The sequence below is a fragment of the Zootoca vivipara genome, chromosome 7 (assembly GCF_963506605.1).
Source record: "Zootoca vivipara chromosome 7, rZooViv1.1, whole genome shotgun sequence".
Classification (NCBI taxonomy): Eukaryota; Metazoa; Chordata; class Lepidosauria; order Squamata; family Lacertidae; genus Zootoca; species Zootoca vivipara.
This window is the reverse complement of record NC_083282.1, coordinates 7,276,873-7,304,138: the sequence shown is the minus strand read 5'-3', so window position 1 is coordinate 7,304,138 and position 27,266 is coordinate 7,276,873. Positions and strand designations below refer to the sequence as shown.

The following is a 27,266-nucleotide window of genomic DNA, read 5'->3' as shown; positions in this document are numbered from 1 at the left end:
AGCAGCATAAAAACTATATAGATAAAACAACAGGAATTTATCCCGTATAGGGTTATCTGAATCCACAAAGCTGTATTTGAAAATGTTCCTTTTCTTGTCCCAGGTCTTGTGGAGCACTCTATAGAACAGTCTATTCCCAGGTAGGTTGTGGCTAGTGTTATTATCATATATATGTTCAAGAACCAAGTTGTCAAGGAGGGTCAGTTACTGTACACAAAATGCAAAACAACGAAGCAGGCACAAAGTTATTGGAAAACAAAGCTTGTAATAATGAAAAAGACAGATTAATAAACCAATCACTTTTTTTTCCTTTTAAAAACACAAACCACATTAACTTTTTTTTTTATACAACCATCTAGGAACTATGAAACAGTACCACATTGTGCATTTTTTAAAACCTACTTATCAAGAAAGTTAATTCCACACTTCAGAAAAGTCTTATATCCATTTTTGGGGGGGAGGGAGGGGAGGGAGAAGGAAACAGCTAATAGCGCAATCACGGATAACATCATCATGAGTCCAAGCAAGCGGCAAGTCTTTGTCCTCACCTTTTCCACTGAGCCAAAACAGGAGTGGAGAAGGGGATAGAGAAAGGAAGAAAGTAAAGAGAAAAGCACCCACAAGAGGACTAAATCACATTCCATAGTTACTTTTGACACCTATAGCTCAGGGCTTCAAACTTTATATAATCATCATGTAGACCAACACACTGGAAGGGTGTAGAGGAATGGGAATGAGGAAGAGCAGGGCAAAGGTGTGAACGAAAAGTTCATTGCCACCTCCAAGCACCGTAAGAAGAATCTACACAGTATAAAGCTAAATAGGTTGGAGGAGATTTATCGTATAGATTGGTAAGCAGGCTCATTCACTAGCCTGTATGGGCACGAGAGGATTACGTTTTCAGTCTAATTATCAACCCTGCAGCTCCCTTTACCCACAACTACTCCAGCAGTGCAAAAAAGAAAAAGCGTTTTCTCAGTCGAAGGCTTGGGTTTGCCCATTGATACATCCTGCAATCAGAATCTCTGTAAGCATCCTGGTTGCTTTCTCATAGCGCTGCTGGAGTAGTAGGTTCATCAGTCTTGCCCCCGAATGTGTGACATCTCTTTGGGCTCGTCACATTTATGGGGGCAGTTTTAATAGAAGAGCAGCAAAAAGACGCTGGGCACGATATTAGCATTATGGAAATGACCCTTCCCTTCCGGATCAATGAGGTCTTCCTCTCCTTTTCCCCTCTCATTAGCCAGCTGAGCCCAAAGCTCCAGTACTTAAGGCTGAGCAATTTTTCTCCACATGGCTGATCAGCTGCTTGCAGGTGAAAAGGATATATCAGTTCCGGTCAAGCAGAGATAGGGGGCCTCGTATCCCTTTAGTTGAACTCCCAACTTCCATCAGCCCTACTCAAAATGGTCAAGGGATGATGGGAGCTGTAGTGCGGAAATATCTGGAGGGTCACATTCCCCCCCCCAAAGTTTGGTGCTCATGAAGTATGAGGGCTGTTAACACAGTAAAGGGGTTCAGTTGCCTCCCATAGTTGCAACAGACACTGCCACCCCACCTCCTGCCAGCAACCAATCACGAGAGGGGCAGTTTGCAATGTCTAAAATTCGGCATTTTAATTTATGCCTCGGATGAATCTCAGAAAACTTTGGCTTTCCTCAACATTCTTAGGGGAGTAGAGGATTATCACAGTAGCCATGTTGTCCACCTGGAACACATCTTATCTGCCCCAGTTTACTTATGGCAATGAAAATCTGTGGCCCTCCTTGGTAAGTAATGTTTCCATGCAAAGGAAAACGCACGTTAAAACCGAGTCATTTGTATCTTTGGGAAGATCTAGATCAGTGTTTTCAAACCTACCCTTTTGTTGAACCTCGTCGCTGTGGGGTTCCTGGACTCTGCATTTGGTTGTGGGGCATATGCTTTAGGGGGCAGTTTACAATGGACGTTGGCAAGAAACACTGGACCTACTGTTGCCCCATGTAACCATTCTCAGCAGCAGTACACTAAAGAGAAATAATAGCTGACAAATTCTGTTTCGAGGAACCATTCCTGCAACTATTGACTTTCTAATTAAGGAGCACCAGTGTTCCAAGAAACACAATTTGAAAGCAACAGATCTTCTAAACAAGAAAGAAGACTGTTATCAGTGTCAAGTCCCGATAAACAACAGGCAGTTTGTAAGGGTGAGTGTAGCAGGGCATTCCTATCCCTAGAATCCAGAACCATAGAACTTCTCCTAAATACAAGCTGAGAATGCAGCACCAAATGGAGAGATGCTGCTAATCTTTCTGCAGAGCTTGCTTGCTTGTGGCAGTCAAGAAAACTGAACAAATGGGTTAGCAACTGAAAGATTATCAAAACCTACCTTTATTGTATGCAAAAAAAATGAATCCTGGTTCTAGAGGTGCAGGAAAATTCCTAGTGATCTCCATGACCTGGGAACCACCATGGAGAAGGAGGAACAGAAGACAGCTGGGGGTCCTGTGATTTGAGACAAACCTTCCCTCCATTTGCTCAAACACAAGAAAGTGGGAAATCCCTTTTTAGAAAGGAAAGCAAAAGCAGCAAAGTGTTTCTGCACATTCTCACACAAGATGCTTCTAAAATGCTCATGGTAGGCAGAAGGCAAATCTCACTAGTCTGCTTTCATTGAAGCCACGTATCTCGATTTTTCTAACATAGCTCCACCTAAGAAAGTTGCAGAGAGGGAGACACCCTAAGCTTAGAGGCTGCTGAAACAAAAGCTAGAGATGAACAAGCTTCTAAGACAGTCAAAAGTCATTTCAGAGAGGAATTGTTGCACAGGCAAGTCTTTTGTCCCTGCGTCACCTCAGGTGACATATGTTTTACCAATTACTAAAACCCTTACAGACTGCTTATTAGAAGTGGGAGTGGAATGAGTAAACACACCAGAAGCAACATCCCCCCCAATGTCCAATTTGAGGGGGGCGGACACCACTGCCTGTCTCCATCAAAAGACAGCCTTTTCAATTCAGGAAGGAGGAAGCAGTGTCCTGGCATCTCAATATTCCATCTTTAAGTTTAAACCAGCTGTTCTTTTTAAAGTGAGAGGTTCAGGGAACACCACCTTTCTGGCACAGCTGTGACTCCCGCCCTGCACTGGCCACTGTAAGAACGAAATAAGAAATTCAGAGAAGAGGCTCTTTTTAAAATTGATTCCAGAAGCATGAGTGACTCATTTCAAAACACCTGAAGCAGGTAGTCAAGGATCTTGTCCACAGCTAGCCTAGCATGCTTGATATGATATGCAATTTGGAAAGGAATTCCAGTACTGGCAAGACCTGCAGTCTCCTAGCATGTTACATATAGAAATCTGAGTTAGCACTGAAAGTGCCATTCTTCTTTAATTTTGCCTTGCTCCGAGAACGTCATTAATGTTGGGAGAGTGAAGACTATTCCTCTGTATCAGAATCAAATGCAACAATTCGATGCCCACAAGAATTGATAAGGGTTCCCCATAGACACAAGGTCTGGACCAGCTGTGCAGTCGTTTCCGGATAAGCTGGATGCATCCCGCTGCTGACGATAGCTTTTTTCCAGAGCAAGGCTTTTCAAGTTTTTAATGCTTCAGAAACCTACAAGGCCAGTTTGGCCAGAGATGACGCTATGACAAAGCGCAGAAAACTTTCCACGTGCTCCTAAGGCCAATGACGTTTGCCAGACACTATTTTCAGTTCTCTTTATAACTACCAGCCGTCTCCAGATACAGCCTTTCCCTTCATCCTACCTGAGTTCATGGGCTGCTGAGAATTCTCCAGTGACAGACTGCTCCTCCTACTCTACCCTTGTTCTTTCAAACCTCCCTGCCAAGTTCCCTCTACACTGGTTTAAGAAGTATTTCCAACATTGCATTGCTTTGGCAGGTGACACATGATTTGCTCAGACCAGCATCCCAAGGGTAAGTTGATCCTTTCGCGCCGTTAATCTTCCTAAATTTAATAATTAGTCGCCATTATTCTCAGACAGTCAGTGGTAATTATCAGTTAACAACCAGATTGCTGCATAAAAATAAAAAATCAACTATTTTCTTAAGTAAAATACAAACAAAACAAAGCCCACCCCTGGAATAGGGGGGAAAAGAGAACAAAGCGAAAAACCCTTGAAGTATCTCAAAGGTTCTCCTTAATTGCAAATGCATCTTGTCTGAGAAAGGCAGCACGGCCAGGCTGGAGCTTCTGAACCCCAGGAAGAGGACATGTAGGGTCCAATTGTTAAAATCTGTTCTCAGAATTTTTTCCTCTTGGAGCAGCTTGGTTTTGGAATACCAAATGGGCAGAAGAACTCACACAGCACAACTCCCATGTTTTCTACCAACATCCACATACCTCTCTCCCTGGCCATCCATCATGTTAAAATTTGTGGGGTTTTTTGCAGTTCTCCCAGTTATTATCTTGATAGGCTAAAGCACAATACAAGCGACTGTGATTCTAGGACTCACTCTTCTGCCTGCTAAGAGGCCCTAATTTGCAGCCACTGTTTTGCTGACTTATTTTGCTCTGTTGAAGAGTAACAGATTCCAATCTCTAGTTCCTCTGGGCTACAGGCACATTATGAATACTTTTTTTAAAAAGCCACAGTTGCCCTACAAAATAAATTTTGTGAATGGCTTGAGAAGATAAGTGGGCAATAAATAGGTAAGCAGGGTCACAATGATCAACTAAGAAAAAGGAGGAAAGGTTTAAGGAGGAGGAACCCTCTTTGCTTAAAAGTGTGCCTCTGATCTGCAGACCCTAGAAGACTCCACAGGAGAAAAGGAACTAGCAAGAAGTTACCACCTGAAATGGCTAAAAAAGAGAGACAACACAGTCCTTGCTGTGAAGTCTTGGAATAGAGACAGAGTTCAGGGAAATTTAGTAGCTTCCCCACTATATGGTGTTGACCTCACACACGCACACACTGTGTAACAGAGCACAAATAAGATTTCGTTTGCTAACATTAAGCACAAATGCGTGGCATACACAACAAGGCTTGAGACTACGAGGGGTGGATACGGTCATCTTAAGACATTCATGCTGCTCTATCCTATGGGCTCTGGAGGCCAACGTGGATTAAAACAAAATCAAGCTGGAAACTTTTCCTAAGGAATTTTCTAAACTGTATGGCCATCTACCCTTACTCCCATTAGCAGTGCCACTTATAATACTTGCAGAAGTCAAGTCTAACACTAAGCTTGGCAGGATTTGGGGTAGATAGGTTAAAAAGAAAAAAAGAAACAAAACGAAAGCTAACCTGAGGATGTTCTTGGCCAGTGATTGTCAGAAGAGTATTTGCCAAAGTATGGCAAGTTTTTTTTAATTATTATTATTTTTTAAAGCATTAAAAAGCCCTTTCTATTGCAATACCAATTTCCGAGACTACACAGTCTCCAACTCACCTAAGTGACAAGGTCTTGAGTGTCTGCCTAACCCCCATTTCGACTGATGAATGCATCGTCCTGTATCCTCAACAAGGCAGACCATTTCTTCACTTAATCCCAAGTTTCACTCCTATTATGTAGCTGAAGTAAATGGAATAATGCATGTATTCCCTGTTTAAAAGGGTAATGTCCTAAAGACTCAGCTCGTTAAAGCAAAAAACTTTTCCTAATCTACAAACTAAGGCTTTTTTTTGCACAGGTATCTGAGGAACTGCATGGCATTAGCTCCAACTAACCTCCATCAGAAAGCTGAAGATCATTTGTACTATTTCTGCACAGCTACATTTTTAAAAACAAAACCAAAAACCAAAGAGAGACAAGGATGATCCGGCTAAAATCATGCCCAGGTTTCTGAAGGACCGGCAGCAGCAGCAGCAAGTAAAACCCACAAGAGAAACTTTGGTTTAAAACAAATCAAATGGAAAAAGAGAAAGAAAAAGTCAGGTCAAACCGGTGCAAATTCTCTCATCAAAGAGGTATTTTAAAGGGCGTAACCTCACAGCAAGAGAGATTCAGGATCTACATCCCCTCCCCCCCCTACCACTTGCCTTGTTTTCAGAGAGCTACCGCCTTCATTGCACAGGACTCAAAACCATTCTCTTATAGTTGTTAACTATCATAAATAATGTGAAAACTATGTGCAACAAATACATCGTATTTCCAAAAAAAATTATAAGAAAGTCACATCAAATTAAAAAGTAGCTTCATGAATGAAGGTACTGCCCTAAGTGCACTTTCCCGGCAAGTGCAACCAGTGCCTTGGTGCTGGATATGAAGGAGAACACCAAAAACCAGAGCATGAGCCAGAGTTAAAAATGCAGGTCCAGCTTTAACCCGTCAAAACTGGACCGAGCAGAGACTGAGTGAGTTCTCGGTAGAGTCCCCCTGGGGAGTCCCGACGATGCTTCCTCATCTAAATTGTATGTCCTTGAAGCGATTGCAAACAATCTTTAAGACAGTTCCTTCCATAAGTGTCCCTCTGATTGGCAAAACGAAGTAACCTTTTTATTTTAAAAAACAAGAAATCAAATCAAAACCAGAAGAAAAGAAAAAGGAAACACAGTGAGCTTGTTGGAGTCCATAGGATCCGGTCCGGAAGAGCTCAGAAAGTGTGTTCAGATTTTTCTCCGGTTTTCTGCTGGGAATATACCAGAAGTTGGGTTGTTGTTGTTGTTGGTGTTGTGTGGGGCGGGGGGGGGGGGAGGGCAGGGAGAAGGTAGTAAAGCGAGAGATCACAAGGGATGTGGAACTTGGTTCTGTGGACATTTCATGTGTTTGCTTCGTCATCTGTGTCTTCTATTAACACCTTGGTGTCACGAGACTTGGACCTGGGGAAACACAAAATTAAAACACAGCTGAAGCAAAAATATGTAACACAAGATAGAGACTTTGTTGTCTTGCATGATGATAATAATTAATTCATTTTTTATTTACAGCATCTGTGTTTGATCCCACAACATAAAGGTTCTCTGGTTGGCTTATACTTAGTAAAGAAGTAAAACACAAAATAGGGATTTTATGCACACTGTCTGATTTACAGAAGTCTAATGTGTGTCATCCTTACTTCTCAAGATCAGGAGGTAAAGTTCATGGAGGCTGGTTGTGTAGACTAGGACAAGGGTGTCTGAGCAGGTTAGGTGGGGGATAATATTTTTACTCCTCAGCTACATGTAGACTCTACACATTTTGAGGTCTCTGTGAACAGAGCTATAAAGCTCTGTTATGGCCTCTGCCCATTTGTTGTTGTTGTTTAGTCGTTTAGTCGTGTCCGACTCTTCGTGACCCCATGGACCATAGCACGCCAGGCACTCCTGTCTTGCACTGCCTCCCGCAGTTTGGTCAAATTCATGTTCGTAGCTTCGAGAACACTGTCCAACCATCTTGTCCTCTGTCGTCCCCTTCTCCTAGTGCCCTCAATCTTTCCCAACATCAGGGTCTTTTCCAAGGATTCTTCTCTTCTCATGAGGTGGCCAAAGTATTGGAGCCTCAGCTTCACGATCTGTCCTTCCAGGGAGCACTCAGGGCTGATTTCCTTAAGAATGGATAGGTTTGATCTTCTTGCAGTCCATGGGACTCTCAAGAGTCTCCTCCAGCAGGTTGCATATAGCTTGGCATTCTTACACTGAATCTATCCTGCCCTAATTGCTGCATCTTTCCTGCTCGGCTTCACTGATCTCCAAATTTAAATTTCTTAGAACTTTCAAAGCCTTAATCTTGCCTTAATCACAAGGGGTTTGTTTGTTTGTTTGTTTGGAGAAAATTAGAGCGACAGGATTCTAAAGCACCACTTACTACAGACAACTAATTCTTTCATTATTTTTTTAAAAGGTGGTGTTTCCAGTTACTGCCAAAGTGCTGATTTTAAAAACATAGAAGGCAGTAGGTACTAAAACTTGAAGATCAAAAGTGACCGGGTGTCAGGGGACCACCAGGGGTCAGCGGAGAGTCTGGTGGATTGGCTCTCAGACGCTGCCACAGCCCCAGAGCCTAGCGCACGGGGGGGCTCAGGAGAGGTGCAGACCCTTGGGGATGTTGAGGAGACGAGGTTCCCAGAGACAGGGCTGCCGAGGGCGGACCAAAGCACTCAAGAGGGGGAGGCTCCAGAAGCCCTCAACTAAGCAGCTCTAGCAGAGAGGGTGCTCCACCAGCACCCTCACCCCAACAGAGAAGGGGGGGGAAGAGGAGGGATCATCGGAGGAGGTTCAGGGTGCCCAGGGGGCTATGCTGGAGGAAGTCACGAAGGGAGGTGCTTCCAGATTCTGGATCGGACTAGTGCAGTCATGCTTTTCGATGCTCTGTCTTGTACATATGTACTGTATATAAATAAACCCTGTAAAAACCAAGCACGGGGTTTGGAGCTGCCTCTAATACCATTACACCTGATAAGGCAGTTATTAGAAGGACTTTGCTCTTCAAAAAATCCCGCCTTTTCCTTATGTCTTGCTCACAACCTCCCCCTTTTCTAAATTTTGATTATTCACCTAGCTCTGGAAAAAAAATCACGTCTATTGTCAGTGACTCATAATCAAACAACACCTGCATAATTTGTTCAGGCTGCCCTCCTTAAATCTGCCTGCCATGAGCAGATTTTGCACTCTCTTCCTAAAGACCAGGCATCCCCAAACTTCAGCCCTCCAGATGTTTTGGACTACGGTTCCCATCTTCCCTGACCACTGGTCCTGTTAGCTAGGAATCATGGGAGTTGTAGGCCAAAACATCTGGAGGGCCGCAGTTTGGGGATGCCTGCTTAAAGACTGTGCTGAGCAGAAGTATTGTTCAAGTACACTTATCGAGTCCATTCACATTTGCAGTAGAGAAGGATCTGTCAGCAATGCCTTGCAGATACGGTATTAGGTTTGCTTAGGGCCCATCGACAGCTTTGATTGTCCCGTGCCTGAAAAGCATGGGTCTGAGTGGTTTTCTCCTTGTCCTGCTCCTTTCCCTCCCAGGAAAAAGCAGCTCTTTAGCTTTAAACCAGAACAATGCAGAAAACCTGGTTGCCATTTGCTCTGACTGAGCGCTAAAGAGTTGTTTCCCCCGGGGGGGGGGGGGAACAGCGGTACAAGGGGAAGTGTGGAAAAGCCCTCACTGAGAAGGAACTCTCGTTCAAAAAAGAAACAAATACATACTGAGAAGCAAGACGCGGTCTATGCAAGGACACACTCTGGCTACGCTTCCAGGCTCGGTTTTTCTGACGATTCCGGACACCATCCTCCTGGTCCATCATCTGTTCAAGCAGGGTCTGATCATCTGCATTCAGTGGTGCCACCGATATGTCCCGGACAGCTCGGAATTCACCACAGTTGTTCAGGTGCTCATTCTCCAGTCGGAAGAAATTCCACACAAATCGCCTGAAAGATACAGAACTGTAGTAAGTAACATACCATATTTTTCTTTCTATTTTGGGGGCCTCAAAATTTAGAAAATAGGGGGATTGAGCTTTTGGGGAGGATTATTTGGGGGGAATGCTGAAAATCGCTCACCTGCCAGAACGCAGCACACAACCGCTTGTATCGCTTACAATTGCCACTTACAATATCGGGCTTGCACTTCGTTCCAATGGGTGAGCGATTTTTGGCATCTCTCCCCCCCCCCCCAACAATCAAGTGGCCTATCTCCGCTTACAATCTCAGGCTCGTGCTAAAAAAAACCACGATTCACACCTCCCCCCTCACCACTACCCGTGTATAATACAAGCCTAAACTTTGAACCTCATTTTTGGGTCAAAAAAGCTTGTCTTATACATGGAAAAATATGGTAAATGCATTGTAGATGCAGAAAGCTCCCAGCAGCTGCTAAAATATAAAAGCCATTTGTAAAACAAAACTTCCCTCTCTTACCAAGTGGGTGGTAACAGAGGAAAACCACCATTCCTGGGGAACTTTCTGCACTAAATTTACAAGTGACTGATAAATGTCATTAATGGACAGTTTCTTTCCCCCCTAAGAGTTAAGTAACTTAAAGATGTCAGACACTTGAAAACAAGCAAGATTTTCAGGGTTTCGAGTTAAAAGAAAGGAGATTCTGACTAAATATCAGGAAGAACTTTCTGACTGCAAGAGCTGTTCGACAGTGGAGCAGACAGCTTCGGGAGGTTGTGGACTCTCCTTCCTTGGAGGTTTTTAAACAGAGCTTGGATGGCCATCTGCCATGGATGCTTTAGTTGAGATTCCTGCATTGCAAGGGGTCGGACAAGATGGCCCTTGAGGTCCCTTCCAACTGTACGATTCTATATAGGAAGTCTTGTACACTTCCTCACAATCAGCTTGTCTCGTGGGACCACTGCAAAGATGAAAGCGATGGCGAAAATGGTACAGTGGTGTGAGCTCCTTTGAAGAAAACTGGAAATGCTAGAATGGCAAGTATTACTGAATAGGGGTGAGGAGGGTCTGAAAAATCGACTTGATTTAAATCAAATCCACCCTGGTCTGCAAAAAACTGGGGTAGTAGTTTGGGTAATGCATCTTACCGGAAAACCTCAAGTGGTGCAAACACAGTAGTGATGATATCCCCGGCATAAGGGTGGATTGGCATGGAAGTAAGAGAGATCTGGATAGTCCATGCAAAGCGCAGAATCACATCCTCAACAATGGCACAGTAGTAATAGGCCTGAGGAAACAGATGGAAAAGACCGCTGTAATGCAGAGCAGGGTTATCAACCACATCCACCTTCAAATAAAAGTGTCGAGCAAAAGAAGTTTCCAGCCCTTGGGTTTGCTTATTCTGTATGGTCAAGGTGGTTTCTGTGTGCAGACAAAAGAGTCTATATTCCCATCCTACATAAAAGTATCATCACAAAAAAGCGAGATAAACAGCTGATTTGTCAAAGGACCAACATTACACTAACAACAACAGCAACAGGAACAACAGCTTCATTCCTTAAGATCTGGCAGCGAGACAGCATGCTTCTTGATTGGCTGTTTTCCAAATACAGTACCCTGTTGCCAGAGAGGACTTTAAAGGTATTTCAGCCTGAGGACTGCATTCTGGGGAACCGTTCGCATGCCAGCGGTGGGAGGAGCAAAACATGTAAATGTTACCTTTGTAGAGTAGGCTAGTCTGTACACACATTCATCATTATTATTATTATTTATTGAATTTATATACTGCCCTATACACGGAGGTTTCGGGGCGGTTCACAGAAAAGATCAACACAAAAACCACAATATATATAATCAAAATAAATACACCAACCCAATAACACCCCCCCACACACACACACCAAAAGGCATAGGATGTCAATGGACTCCCCCCACACTTAAAAAGGCATAGGATGTCAATGGACTCAACACGCTCCTTGCACTCCTTCATTCAGGCAAGCAAAATACATGATCAGAGTTCTAGAACACTAGAACACTGTTCAGCCAGGCAAAAATGATCAAGGAGGGTGCAAAATAGGACCAGTGAGGGGCATAGCTGGGGCTTAAGGGTGGACTTGTTGGAAACCTGGTGGACTGCATTTGACTGCATTTGTAAGCAAACCATTGTAACTATTAACAACAGATGGCCATGGCCATGGTTTTTGTCTATACTGCCCAAGCCTGGTGTTGGGCAAAGAGTTAGCTGTAAGAAATATAGCACACCTTCCCTGAAAGCGGATGCTGGCGCTGTGACAACTTGAAAATTGTGCCTCTTGCCTATGAGGGTTTCTGCATACGACATGCCCCCTTGTTGCTGTACCTAAAAGCAATCACTTACCAGGCGGCCCCTGCTCTCCTATCAGACCAACCAAGACCCAACCTGTTTGTCTTGGGGTTACAACCTGCCACTGGTTCTTGCTTCATGTCAACCACAGGTAAGTGAGGGGGGAGGAGAGGCAAGAGCAGAGCAGGACAGGACAGCAAATTCCCATATGGCTCTGTTGTGATTGTGTATATACAAACAAGATAATCTCGTAAGGGTTGAGGTGGTGGGGGAGAGGGGAGGGAGAAGAATAGGAACAGATTCTGCCCCCCCCAATTGTCCCAGTTCTTCCTTATGTGGATATATCCAATTACAGTCGTGAGACTGTATACATTTCTGTTGCTGGTGTTAGTGAAGCATTGTGGGAAACGCAGAGCCTGATGGGACTCTGGCTCTGAAGAGGAATCTATGGGAATCTTAATTCTTGAACTCAGGAAGGGAGGGTTTCTTTAATCCTTCCTGCCCTTTTGATGTAGTGTGAAGAATCTCTCCCTTGCAGCTGTAAACTCTGGCATTCCTGTGATAAGCAATTTAGGGAGGGTAGCCCTCTCTGAGAGGTCTGAGAGTCAGGAAGTTAATTGCTCTCTGGAATGAGTAATGAGTCAACAAAGGGCACCTGCGTAATCTCACTAATTGATGACTGAAGTCAACGATTGTCAATCCATTGATTGGTCTGTTTGAATGAAAATCCATGATGATTGGGTATCTATCGGCAATCCCCACATGGGACTAAGGTGTGCCTCAGGGATTTAACCCCCCCCCCCGAGAAAGTGGTCTTTTGTTCAACAACATGGGGGGGGGAACCTTTATCTGTGTTGTCTGTTCCACCAGTCAGCTAATTGCCGGAGGGCTGTATGCTGCGGTCTGCCCGAGGGAGAGACGTAGCTTTGATTCTATTTCTCTAAGTAAGTTCGTTTGTTTCTTGTTTTAAGTTTGTAATTCCTTTTATGAGAACTGCTTTTACTTTGTTATATTTTGTAACACTTTGTTATACCTGTTTACTTAACTATTCTTATTAATAAATAGTTAAAAAGGAATTCTGGTAAGTTTGTTCTTTCCTGAGCCACATTGCCAATCTGGTTCCTAGCTGCTTGGTTACCTACCAGACATGTGTTAAAGTAATAAGTCGCAATTTGCTGGTAAAGGCAAATTGCTGGTGGCAGCTACCGTTGGCTCTGATTCTTCCAGTTAGACCAACCAGTCATAGCTTAGTCGTCCTAAGGCAGGGGTGCCAATCCAACTCTGGAGGGAGGTGGGTGGCACCGGGTAAAGGACAGACGAAAGGTGACTGGGGGCTAACGTGACACCTCTACTTACGAATAACTCTACTTACGAATGGAGCTCCATCCGCCATCTTGGATGCAGTTTAGATAGGATTTTTTTCTACTTACGAATTTTTAGATAGGGTTGCTTCTACTTACGAATTTTTTCTCCCAATGCATTCCTATGGGATTCGACTTCCAATTTTTTTCGACTTACAAATGTGTGTTCGGAACGCATTAAATTCGTAAGTAGAGGTACCACTGTACTGACCTAACAACAACACATGCGCCGAATGTGTTAAAATGAAAGTTACTTTGTTTTAGCTACCGTAATTCTCTCCTTCAAAGCCACTTTGTTTTTTGTGACAGCTCCAGTGTTCAATATGGGTGGGATTCATTTGCTCAAATGGATGGCATCACAAGCCAATGTCCTCAGGGTGTGAAAGGGCCAACAGTTCAAATCCTCCCAAGTTTTCAAATAAAGATCTTCACAAAAGCAACCTGCATACGCACCTTTTGTGGGTAGACAATCTCTTCCCGCAGGAAAGTATTTTCGCCAGCATTCCTGTCAAAGAGACCCCAATCCATCTTCAAGTCCCAGATGAGGGTGTAGCAGGAGCTGACAAAATAGAAGAGGATCCACAGGTAGAAGAACACTTGGTGGTCGCTGTGTTTTCGAACTGCAAGAAAAAAGAACAGTGTCGCTGTATAAAAATGAGACGACCATTCAGCTGGAATGAAGTTTAGTTATGAGCTTGGATACATCTGGGGGCAACCTTAATAGCATTTTGCACAAGGAGCACAAAATTATGTCATGAATTTGAGTAACACTGACATTAATTTTGACAGTATCCGTTTGCCCAACCCATGACCGTGAGGTTAAGTCTCATGCACTATGAACTGCGCTACCATCAGCTTTCTTCCTTTTTTCTTTTCTAAAACTTTTTAAAATTAATGTCCAGGGCATCGGAAATGGCTTCTGAGCATGTCTGCAGCGCCAGAAATCGTTTCTGCGGCTGCGCAGACACAATTTCCGGCGCCGCTCGGCGAGTCTCCGCGCTGCGCCTGTTTAGCGCAGCGCGCAGGGGACTTGTCGAGGGGGCGGCTAGTGGGCCAGATAAACATCCTCCATGGGCTGGAGGTTGCCGATGTATGGTCTAGGGAATACATCACTAAGGTAAGCAGACCACACAGGTTCATATAACTTAATAAGGGGTATTCATGAGACCCCAGAGGGCAGCTGGTGCTATCGCCACCTGCCTGACTTCTGATGGAGAGATCCATTGCTTAACATAAGGTTCTTAATAACCTCAAAACTCTACATAAGTACCTCTAACCCCTAAACTCCCTATATTTCAGCCCCAAGCTTGGTGAAAGAGAGTAACTATGGCTGCATCAAGGTCTCTCTTATGGAACAGCATGTAGACATCATGCTTAATGAGTGGTACTTCAGAGTGAAATACCGTGCAGGATCAATAATACTGGATGCAGGATGGTTTGTTTGTTTATGGATGTGAAATGCTTTGAGCATTTGGGAAAAACATAAATCTGAATTACTTTTACTGTATTATTATTATTATAATCACTGACAAGGCTGCCATTCACATGTTGCCCAGTAGATGGAAGTGTATGCTTCTGCACATAGGAAAATGCAGCAGCAATGTTCAGTTCAGAAAATTTATTTTAAGTAACAAAAATGTATTAATTCCACTGGGAAATTCTAGTGCAATGAAGGGCAGGTTATAAAGGATAGTACTTGGAATCTGCCTTGCTGGGGTGGCAGGCAGGGAGTCTTGAGCCACCCTGGGACCCTGAAGGCAGATTGATTGTGACAGAAGCTTGCACTTTGTAGTCTACTTCAATATTTTACAAGTATTAAGGGGAAAAAATGTGTAAACACCAAAGGTGGGCTAGCCTATCCCAGCTCCTCCATCACTTAACATATGGTTCTGAATAACCTCAAAACTCTACATAAAGAACTCTAACCTCTAAACGAGGCATCCCCAAACTTCGGCCCTCCAGATGTTTTGGCCTACAACTCCCATGATCCCTAGCTAACAGGACCAGTGGTCGGGGAAGATGGGAATTGTAGTCCAAAACATCTGGAGGGCCGAAGTTTGGGGATGCCTGCTAAACTCTCTATATATTTCAGACCCAAGCTTAGTGATAGAGAGTAACTATACATGCATCAAGGTCTCTCTTCTGAAAAGATACTTTTTTTTAAGGACATGTAGGTAAACTCAGTGTTTCAGCTTTGATGGACAGAAGCTAAACATCAATGAGTGAACAAAGACAGTAAAATCTTGCTGACGTTTGAAGAGGTTCTGCACAAGAAGCAACGCACCGTCCAGGGTGGGCAGGGGGGGAGTACACTGGGCGGGGGGCGCCAGCCAAGCCCTCATTGCTGAAGCGACCCCACCTCTCCCTCCCCCACCTCCAACCCCACTGAGCTGCCTGCCCACCTACAGGAATTTAAAACTAGAAATTTGAAGACAGCCTGGAATTGTTGTTGTTGTTTAGTCGTGTCTGACTCTGACCCCATGGACCAGAGCACGCCAGGCACTCCTGTCTTCTACTGCCTCCTGCAGTTTGGTCAGACTCATGTTGGTAGCTTTGAGAATTAAACCTGCTCTAATCAGATCTGCTACTGCCACAAGGTCCAAGCTACTACAATATAAAGCTTATAAAAAACAGACTATGGTAGTTCCTGACATGTAAAATAAAATTCAGGTTCCACAGAACTCTTCATCAGGTAGATGGAAGAATTAGCTAGTTCTCCATTACACAGTGAGATAATCTGTATTCACAGCCAAGCTTGTTCTGCATATAGTTGAAAATCACTTTACTAATGTGTCTAAAGGTTCTGCAAAGCAGCAAGAACGCTTTAGTTGTACTAACATTTGACTTGCCCAGAGGCTCTTCCACAATATTTAACCCCTGGGATGACCATTTTCCTCTGTGAAATAAATTTATTGCCCACCAATCTTACATTCATGATAGCAAATCATGCCTTCTAGCAACCTCTCAACGCTAGCATGGCCTCTGAAGAGAAGGCTTATTAATCTAGTTGCAAGCATCCACACAAAATCTCTAAAGGATAATTCTAGCCATGAATAAGGAGAGACGAATTCTGCCAAATTCAGTTTCTCTCTGTTTGTCATTTTCATATTCTTTAATTCAGTTCCTCACATTTCTGCATCAGTTTGCATTTTTTAAAATGTCCTCGTAAAAATGCGTCAGCACTTTAGTAAACATTTCACCTAATGCATACATTTTTGCAAGCAATTTCCCTCAACGTAAAACATTTGTGTTATTTGTGTGTGTATATGTATGTATGTATGTATGTATGTATGTATGTATGTATGTATGTATGTATGTATGCATACTTTCCCTTAATATACGTATTTTTGGACACCTTTTTTGAGTTGGGAAATGAAAATTTAGGACAAGCGCTACTACTGAAGGATCAGTTGCAGTCTTTTTAATCCATTTTCTACCTCTAGGTTCTGTGTGAATCGCCGCTCTCTCGTTCACTCATTCCATTTTCTGCCGTGCTTACACGCTGTTCCACATTTCTGGCACTACATCCCATCTACTCCAGCATCGTGTTCTCAGTGTGGCCAACCACATGCTTACAGGAAGCCCCAAAGCACAACAGCACTCTCCCCATGTGTTCCCCCATATCACCTCCAATACTTGAGATAGCACCCTGTTTCTCATATTTTAAGACATACCCATAAAATAAGCCATAGCAGGATTTTTAAGCATTCAAGGAATATAAGCCATACCCCAAAAATAAGACATAGTGATAGGCACAGCAGCAATGCCGGCCGCGGCAGGAGGAGGAGGAAAAAAATAAGACATCCCTTGAAAATAAGCCATAGTGTGTTTTTTTGAGGAAAAAATAAATATAATACATGTCTTATAATATGAGAAACACGGCACATAGTTATCATAAGCCAGGCACCCCCAACCTTCGGCCATCCAGATGTTTTGGACTACAATTCCCATCATCCCTGACCACTGGTCCTGTTTGCTAGGGATCATGGACGTTGTAGGCCAAAACATCTGGAGGGCCGCAGGTTGGGGGTGCCTGTCATAAGCAGTAGTTATGACCTCCATGATTCTGTCAAATCCTGTCAAATCTTGTCCTCCATGATTCTGTCAAATCCTGTTTTAGAGCAACCCAAGTCTCAGGCCATCATTCCACCCTGAGGTAGCAATTTCCATAATTTGCCAGGTGAATATTTGCCATTTTACCATGTGGCTGCAGCTATCAGAGGTTTTTTGTACCCTATACAAAAAAACTTCAGATTTTTTTGTTTTAAGTATTCCAAACACCGATCAGTCTCGTGTTCACACTATTCCTCCAGACTCCCAAAGCACTGCAATTACTGTACTTTTCTGTGTGTAAGACGAGGTTTTTTTTTTTACTTTAAAATAATGTTCAAAAACGTGCTTCATCTTATACATGTTAAGAGATTTTTCGCTGGGGAAGGCTCTGTTGGCGATTGTCTGTCGCTGTGGCAAGTGGGTGACTGTCGGCTGCCAGCGGTTGAGTGATTTTTAGCAATTCCTCCCCCCAAGCTGTAAAACTCTGGTTAATCTTCCGCAAAAATACCTCAAGAACCCCCCCCCCTTTTCTTAAACTTGAGTCCCCCAAAATAGGGGGGAGTCTTATACATGGGGGCGTCTTATAAACGGAAAAGTACGGTTTTCTATGCACTCTCACGCTGTATTGCTGAGATCTTCTGTCAGAGCATCACCTAGAACTAGGAAATAATAATAATAAATTCTGACAGGAGCAATAGGTTAGTCTATAAGTCAAACAGAGCAAACCCACTAAAATTGGTAGACTTACTTTAGTCAGCAGTAACTTAAACCCACAGATTTCAGTGGGTCTTAATTAGGAAGTGGTAAGTCAGTCATACCAACCATAGTATAAAAAACAAACAGAGAGATGGGGGGGGGAGTAAAAATAGTTTTGCTCTAAAGGCAGCCTCAAAGTAAGATCAAATCATTTTCAGAAATTGATACTAAAAGGGGCAGGTCCCTGTGAGGAAGGCATGGCAGAGAACTCTATTAACATCTTGCGCTGCATTAGCAGCCAAGCTAATTCAAAGAAGCAGGCTTTTCTGCCTCCGCAACCCCAGGCCATAATTCTCTTCCACAGCAGCTGAACTAGTCTGTACCCTCTAGTAGTTGAATTATTGACGTGGGCAAATTATAATTTATGCTAAGATTTCACTACAAATGAAGGAACCAGGAAGCTCGCAAAACACGCACACAATGAAAAGCACACAGCTTTCCTGGCCTCTTGGTCTCACCTCTTGAATTGTTTGCCCACAACGCCATCACCACCCCTGCTTCCAAACCTCCTTTCCTGGGGTTCTGCCTGCCACCTTTCTTCCCTATTGTTTCTCCTCATTAGTATTCAGGTGATGTAGCGGAAAGATGTTGCTCTAGGCAGGCAATTATATCTCAATCTCCACTAGCGAGTCCTACCAGTCCTCTTCAGTGCTGTTTGCAAGGCTGGAAAATCAGGGCATTGGTATTCCATCCAGAGTCCCCAAGCGCCATAGGCCTGCTTCATTTGCAAAAAGGATACATGCTGTATGTGCTTATGATGATGTCTGTGTGTATTTGGAAACAACGAACCCTTTAAAAGAAGCAGCAGGAAGTGCAGGTGATAACGAGTTAGGAAAAGCTGTTGTGCTTTAGACCTGCCACTCATTAGTTCAGATTATTAGAAGATGGAATTTTAAAAAAAACCTTTATTGCCTATTTCAAATAAGTACGTGTTTTACTTTATTTTTCAAAACAATAGACAATTCATCACAATCCACCCTTGTTATCATTTTAATTTTATTAAGCTAATTCTAGTTAGCTGGATGTTTACGGTAATTAAACCACTCTACAAAACATGTATATGCATGTTTTAAATGACTTTTTACATACCAATTTGTTTCCTGGTATGGGGTTATTTTTTTTGAGTGTGCATTCTAACGACTTCGTTTATTTTTTATTTCATTTATTGTAGAATAACTATATATTATTTTGCGCTAAGTACTTGGTTTCTCTGGCATCTGTACAACACAGGAAGACGACTGGGCTCATTTGGCACAGAATCTCAAGTTCTGTTTTAAAAATAACTTACATCTCAAAACTGTAAAAAGCGCTGAGGTCTGCCTCAACACATCTTTTCCAATAAGAAAATCCTTATGCGGAGAAAAAACGTCTCCACTATGCACTTGGAAGGTGACGTGCTCAGCAGCCTCTAATTTCTGTCATACTTTAAGAAGTGACTGTACATGTTTGTTTGTTTGTTTTGTCAATCAAAATCACAGATAGACAATGCACAAGCACTAGCCTGCAAAGCCTGCAGTTTTATATCAGTGATATATATTACCAAGCATACTTTGTGGTGAACTACTATTTTGTAATAAACAGCTGTCATGTCCTTTGTGCACTTATAGCCTTACTGTGTCTCACTCATTCATTTTTCTGCCATCACAAAAACAAGTCACACATTTGACTAATGTGCTTAGAATATTGCATTGTAATGAAAAATAATAATACAAATTTGCACCCTTTTCTAATGTGGATTGATAAGTTCTTGAAATAACTGCCAGGCAATATGGAAGGCAGAAAGCAGAATAGCTTCCTTCCGATACATTACATTTGCTTTGAATGAATTTACTTTATTTACTCTCTCGATTTATCTTAGAGAAGGCAAACAATATATTCTGTTCAATGCAGCTTGAGGGGAAAGGAGCAGAAAATCAATGCCCTGTGTTATCGAAGAACTGGCACAGAGCACAATAGCATGTGATAAGCATTCTGGGAGGGTCAGTCGCTGCAGGTAGTTGCGGTTTCTGCTTATTGTTAAAGCCATGATAATAGGACCAGGAAATCTATGGGGTTATGAAAAAGCTGCCTTAATCTTCAGATAAGTACTACAGTAAGATACAGGCCTTCTGACTGAACATGAATCATGTTGTTCCACCTACTAAGTCAGAAGGGTTTCATTCATCCCAAGCTACATTCACTTCAGCTTTAGGCTAGGCTATCAATCGCTCAGATGAGAAGCTGAACAGAGAGTATAGTTAAAGTACCACGAAGCCCTACACTGAACTCTACTCCCTGTCTTGCATTCACTTTCCCCTTCCCTTGTAAGGGTACAGAAGCAGTTCTGCCAGCCCCCTTATCAAATCCTGCTAATTTTAGGCAGTAATGTGGAATGCAAAGCACCAGCCCTACCACTAGGCAAGAGTGAAGCAACAGATACTAAGGGGCAAAGAGCAACGGGGAGGTGTTGGGAGAATAGAGCTACATGTGCCAAGATCCTGCCCTTCGCTAACCTGCTTCTCTCAGTCAGGTGCGGCAGAGGACACTGCCTTGTTTACAAGTGCTAAAGAAAGATCTGATTGCTAGTGCGACTGACTTCAGTGCACAAAACATGGAAAAACATCATCTCATCCTTTTGTCTCAGGTGGCAAAAGTTCTTGGGCTCACTCCTGAGAAGGAAGGATCATTTAATACTTGTTATACAGTGGTACCTCGGTTTACGAACTTAATCCATTCTGGAAGTCCATTCTTAAACCAAAACCGTTCTTAAACTGAGGCGTGCTTTCCCTAATGAGGCCTCCCGCCGCCAGTGCCCTTCCACCGTTTGGATTCCATTCTTAGACCGAGGTAATGTTCTCAAACCAAGACACTATTTCTGGTTCTGCAGAGTTTGTAAACCAAATCATTCTTAAACCGGACTGTTCTTAAACCGAGGTACTGTACCACTGTACTTGCAGCTTGCCCTGCCTTGCAAGGAAGCTTACATATGGTTTACCTGGTTAGAGCAAGACCTGCTTAGCTTCAGAAGTAGAAGAGAAGTTTCTGTTGCCTGCTAGAAACATTCTATTTTAGACAAGCTTACCCAGGATGTTTAGAAAACGGATGCAAGTTTTAAGTCTATTGTTATTTTAACTTCTTGAAAGTTTTAAATTATTGTCGTTTTGATAATTTTATTAACTTTTTTTGTAACCAGCTTTGAGGGTTTTTTTTTCTTTTTTTACAATCAAGCAGAGTATGATTTTTAATGAAATATCATGATATCTGGTTCTGATGCAATATGAAGCTAACTTTTTCTGGTTTGCCTGGAAAAGTGGAAGCAATTAAGACAGCATGTTTCATCACCATGCTGAATCCTTAAAAACTACAATAAGCCACAAATAGTCAGTCTCGTCTTTACATGCAAATGTGGCCTTTGAGAAAGTTGTCTAACCCACAACTCCCAAAAAATAAGATGGGGAAGCCTTGGCAGCCACGGACCTATGTCTTCAGTCAGAACTACCCCTTCCTCAAAGAAGTTTGAGCAACAGCCAATCTCATCGCCCCCGAAAGCACTAAACCTTGCGGGAGGAGCAATGATGGAGGAAACATGCACCCTAACCTGGCTTGCAAGACTCTTGGAGCCTCGGCATGTGCATTGAAGATTTTCCGAAGCTTCCTGAGTCACCAGGAGCAGGAAAATCTGTTGATCCTTGTGTGCATAAGATTTCATGAAGGGCCTTTGGTACCTTCAACCTTTCTCCTGTTGAAGTGCCTGCTCACTCTTTAAATGGTTCTCTGTGTGCCACTTCCTCACTCCATGTGTGTGTTCTCCCGAGAGTTTAGTATTATTATTTTAGTATTTGCTCATGCTCTGCCATTTTCCTCCTCCCATCCCCGGCTTCCGCCTAATCTTTCCTTCCTGTTTAGCAGCTCTAGCTTGTTTTGCAGCAGCATCCACTCAGCCCCTTGTGAAATTCTGAATGATTGAGGCTTCAGTAGCTGTCCCACTCCTCTGTCCCCCACATTCACGCAAACTGCACATGTGTATCCGACCTCCTAGCAGAGCGTACTTCAGAATTAATGAACAGAATGGGGAGGAAATGGATTTTCCTACGTTAGCCTTTTTCACAAGAAGGACAAATTCTCAATAACACGAAGCTGCTGTTGCTGCTCCCCACCCCCAATATTATGATGAACAGGCACCCTGCTAGGAATGTAACAGTTACGTAAATTTCACATATTTAAGCTAATTTACTAAAAGCCCTGTAGAAAAGAAAATGAAACGTTTAATTTAAGCCATTATTTTAAGACAGGATTTGTGTCTGCACATCCAGCAGTTCTAAGCTCTTTGAAAATAATTTACTACCTATGTTTAGTAAGTGGCTTTAGGGTTTCCCCCCGCCCCCTCCCCAACGTGTTTGATAAAGATTGGACCTTTCCCCTCCTGAATTCCTAAGAACTGGAAACTCAGCACATTGGTCTTTCTGTTCACACCTTGTTCACTTGTACGGTCAAGTCTCCACAGGGTCCACTGGCAGACCCTGTTAAGCAACATAAACAGCATTTATCAGACTTTGCTGGAATTGCAGCTATTACAATTCAGCTGTCCTGAGTTATAAGGCCGCTGAAAATAATTTCACTGCAAGGAGGCAGAAATTACCTCTCATTCCATCGGGCACCTGCCGTAATTAAGTACTCAGTTAGTAAGCTTTTGGTATTAAAAAAAGATTCACATAGCCATGTTATCATGTGTTATTTTCAATTAACTGGCTACCTGGATTTCTTCCATTTTGGTTGCCTTTCTATCACACATAGACAGTGCCTTTAAATGGAGGAACATGACCTCCACAAAGTTTAACCATCATGTGAATAGGTTGTTAAGATATATCAAAACCTTTACTTCTTCCGTGCTATCCCTCAGCCATCAGAATTGGGTGAAGCAAGGCAATCAAAGCTTTAGTTTGGTGGTGCTTATTTTTGTCAAAAATAAGTCATTTATCACCCATGACTTGATTGTGGATGAGGGGGCTAGCTTGGCAAGCATCACTGAGACCTGGATCAAGTGGGAGGCCCTGTTTTGACTCAGCACCCAAATTTGAAGAAATTTGAAGCTATTGTTAGGATTCATCTGGACATATTCTACGCAATGCGTGTTCCTGTTTCAATTGTTGTGGCCTAATCATATGGGCAAGCTATTGAAGGGGCCCACCTGATCACCAAACTTCTTGTCCCTTGCCCATCAGGCTCACAGAAGCAAGCTCATGCCCCAATGCAGGTGGGGAAGGTATTGCCCCCTCACCCCGTTAAAGAGGCAGTGGTGAACCTTCTCCTTAAGAAGACCTCCCTTGACCAGGAATTGTTAAAGAACTATTATGCAAATGTTAATATTTCCGCCTTAGGCAAGCAGCTCAAGAGAGTGGTCGCAACTTCAGTGACTCACACCTAGTACAATTGTGCTGTGCTCTGTATGGGGCTCCCCTTGAAGACTGTTTGGAAGCTTCAAGTGGTACAGAATGCAGTAGCCAGGGTGCTGATGGGCACTAATGGCTGGGCACACTGGCTGCCGGTATGATTCTGTATGTATGTATGTATGTATGTATGTATGTATGTATGTATGTATGTGTTAGGATCTCCTACTCACGACTAGGACCTTGGTAAAAACACATGCCCGACTGACATGTTCTCTCCCTCCTGGTCGATCGTTCAGGAGCTTCAAAAGCATTCTCCAGCCCAAACATCACAGTGACTAATGCCAAGAAGCATTAGCACACTTAGGGATCCGCAGAGTTTGCGCAGTTGCGTAACAGAACTCAGCAACTCAGCATTTTGGCTAATCTACGTTTATTTACATAAAAACACACATGGAGCACTGCAACTTGGCTCCCTCTCTCTCTAGCATCAGGTAGCAAAGAAAAAGAACAAAGGACAATAGTCCCACTTCAGGAAACACAGTAACACAAACATCCTGTCTTCATCACTTCCCACTGTAGAATGAAAACATACACCACCATGTGATAAACAGCAATCCCATGACAGCAGACACGGGGAATGAATTTAAAGGGTAAAGGGACCCCTGAAAGTTAAGTCCAGTCGCGAACGACTCTGGGCTTGCGGCGCTCATCTCACTTTACTGGCCGAGGGAGCCAGTGTTTGTCCATTTCCGCAGACAGTTTTCCCAGGCCATGTGGCCAGCATGACTAAGCCACTTCTGGTGAAACCAGAGCAGCGCATGGAAATGCCGTTTACCTTCCCGCCAGAGCGATACCTATTTATCTACTTGCACTGTGTGCTTTGGAACTGCTAGGTTGGCAGGAGCTGGGACCGAGCAACGGGAGCTCACCCCGTCGCGGTATGATATTTAATGGCCCATAATTCTCCCAGGGCAGGACCCAAGGCAGCCCACAGCAAAAATTAAAACAGATACAACTAAAAACACACAATAAATATTTAAAAAAACTTTAAAACTTTTTTCATCTTTTATCTTTTTTTGTTTTGAAGTGTGGTTGTGAGGTTTTTGAAATAAACTATCAAGTGGTATATAAATTTTACAAAATAAGCAACAAGTACTATTCTTCTTGAATGCGATTATATTGTGCAAATCTTTCTTAAGTCGCTCTGAGAACCTCTTGGGGCTGTAAAGTGGAATACAAACATTCTGAATAAATATCAGACAGATCTCGCAGAAAAAAATCTTTGGGGTGCCTTTTAAAAATTATTGGCTTGTAAGTAATTGGTTTGGATTCCCTTAGTGACTTGGATTGACTCAGTGACAAGGGATTGACTCAGAACAAATCCAATACTCCTCTGGACCTGTTTATTATTGAGTAAATAACATGTGGGCAAATTATTTTTTCATTCAGGAACCCTGACAAGCTCCTGAGAGTCCCAAGTTTCTTCAGAACAGTTTGAAAGCCACTGCTTTCGAGGGTGCTAGTTTCCAAAGCACTGTTTCATTCTTCCAGTTACGTTTGTATTGTTGTCTAGTCGTTTAGTCGTGTCCGACTCTTTGTGACCCCATGGCACTCCTGTCTTCCACTGCCTCCTGCATATGTTTGTATAATCATTCATAATTATTATAATAGATAAGGTGTTAAGAAAAGGCCACACAATTTAAGAGATGAAAAAGGTAATTCACTTAATAGATGTCGTAACAGCTAACTTAATCAAGCTGTTTGGTTAAGAGATTCTCCCCATCTTAATTGCTGTTGGTTGCTGGAACCCATTTAATGAAAAAAATAGATGGTTATGAAACAGCCTGAAATAGATTTGGGATAATTTAGTATATTCTCAAGTTGCTGACATCCCACTTCACAGTATTGTTTAGATCTGTTTTTTAAATGTATCAAAGCTAAGGCAGTGGCTCAAATTTTCAATCTGACTGGTTTTGGAATAAGCAGCTCATCTGTGCTTTAAAATACAGTGGAACCTTGGCTTACAGACGCTTCAGGTTACAGACTCCGCTAACCCAGAAATCGTACCTCAGGTTAAGAACAGTTTCAGGTTTAGAACGGACCTTCAGAACAAATTAAGTTCTTAACCCAAGGTACCACTGTAATTCAGAATTATTTGACAACAGATTATGGGGGGGATGCACCCACACACATGCGGGACAGTGGCTTCTATTCTAAGTAAGGTGGCCCTTCAATGCAAAGGCCTTCTGCTTCTACAATGGGATTTCACACACACACCCTTCCCCCTGGCGCTAAATCGGTTCTAGATGCTCCTTCAACCCTCTGGAACAGATGTGGGAAGGGTGCAGGGGTGGGGGGGGGAGAGAGGGGAGAGGGGAAGTCCCACTGTGGAAATGGAAGTTCTTGTGCGGACCAGACAAGGCAGGAGCTCACCCAGTCGGTCAAACTTTCCCCTGAGTCAAAGGGGACTATCCAGAATGCATACATTCCTTATTATTTATTTTAGAAGATAATCAACATATGCAGAAGGAAGTACAAAGTCAGTATAATCGAAAGTAGAAGTGATAGTACAAATTTGTCCTCTTATATTAAAGGTAATATTATTTGCAGATGCCAATTTAGCAACACATGTTACTAAGTCAGAAACTAGTACAGTCGTACCTTGGTTCTCAAACAGAATGATTTCCGGGAGACTGTTCAACTCCCGGAACTGTTCGAAAACCGAGGTGTGGCTTCTGATTGGGAGCATCCTGCAGCGAATCAGAAGCTGTGCTGAAAGTTCGGCTTCTGAAAATCGTTCAAAAACCGGAACACTCACTCCTAGGTTTCGATCGTTCGGGAGCCAAGGCATTTGAGATCTATGATACTTGGCACAGTGGGAGGTAAAATGAATGATTCATGTGGTTTAAGTTTGGTCAAATAAATGGTTTAGCGTTTGAAGCTGGATGGGAAATTTACAAGATAAATTTCTGTCTGATTTTAGGATTTATAGCACTGCAGATGTGCTTGCCTCTCTGCTTTCCTCCTCTTATATACCTTGTATTGAAAAAAATCACAATACTTGAGGTTCATGTGTAACGTTATGCAGCTCAGGATATTGGGGAATACAAACAAAACAACAACATCTAGTAGGATGCTATCCCTACAAGTTATGGTTTGAGAGGGATTCATATCTGTTGACATGTTTTAGTTACGAGGCTGAATGAGAGGAGAGCACACCACAACCTTGGCTGTTGATTTTGAAGGGTAAATGTTTTACCAGAAGCAACAAGTTTCAAGAAAAGAACTGCTAATATCCTACACAATGAATTATCTCCCCCTGTGCTCATATGGGTGAAACTTCCCAGTATCCCAGGCTAGACGCATTATATGCAGCAAGTCCTACTAATTTCAGTCACAATTACACGCATAAATGTGCCTGGATCACTGCCATAGATAATGCAGCTTAAGTGCTTGATGTGGCTATTCAAAACCCTGTCCCAAAGGAGTCTAGCTAATCTATATAAATATGTGCATGAGAATCAGACTCTGGGAAAGAGCCAGACATTTCCTTGACTACGACAATCAATGAAGGAAAACAATTCCACCAGAACAGCTGTAACATGTTCAGCGGCTCCTACACAAAGAGATGGTGGCAGCCAACAGCAACCTGACCTTCCATAAAGAGGATTATTGGTTTCTAGGCTGGTGGCTCGGAGCCCCCCTCCCCCTCCTCCCTGAAGCTAGCAACTGCATATAAGAGCGTAATGGGGTGGGAGGCCTTTGAAAAAATAATGAACATACTTCTGTCACCATGGCAACCATTACAGGCCTGTTCTTTTGCACAATTCGAGGAGTAAGCAACAAGGTCCCCTCCCCGGGTTTTCATACTAATGCCCCTTTAGAAGCACATCCATTCTCAATGGCAAAGAGCTGACTTCCCAATTTCATATCACCTTCCATTTCTCCCAATTATACCACACTGACGACTTGGGGTGCTTCCCTCTATCGGTGCTACCCTGGCATTTCACTACCAGCTCTGAACTAGGCTATTAGTTTCTGGTTAATCAGGCTAAAGAAACACAGAGATAAATCTAGAATTTTGATGAACGCAACTCGAAAGGCGCATATTATAATGGAGCTTTCATTTATAATAAAAATAAG

The 27,266-nt window shown here is 42.9% G+C and overlaps 1 protein-coding gene across 2 annotated transcripts in view; it reads right to left on the bottom strand.

The window, feature by feature from the left end:
* Nucleotides 1-288: 288 nt before the first annotated feature.
* The window catches only part of XPR1 (xenotropic and polytropic retrovirus receptor 1), a 105,959-nt gene continuing 78,981 nt past the window's right edge, over nt 289-27,266 (bottom strand). For both annotated transcript variants that reach the window (XM_035124297.2, XM_035124298.2), the window contains 4 exons: nt 13,399-13,565; nt 10,410-10,549; nt 9,070-9,291; nt 289-6,768 (listed from right to left, as the gene is read on the bottom strand). In XM_035124297.2, coding sequence (XP_034980188.1) covers nt 6,708-6,768; nt 9,070-9,291; nt 10,410-10,549; nt 13,399-13,565 — 590 coding nt within the window. In that variant the 3' untranslated portion in view covers nt 289-6,707. The remainder of the gene's footprint in view (nt 6,769-9,069; nt 9,292-10,409; nt 10,550-13,398; nt 13,566-27,266) is intronic.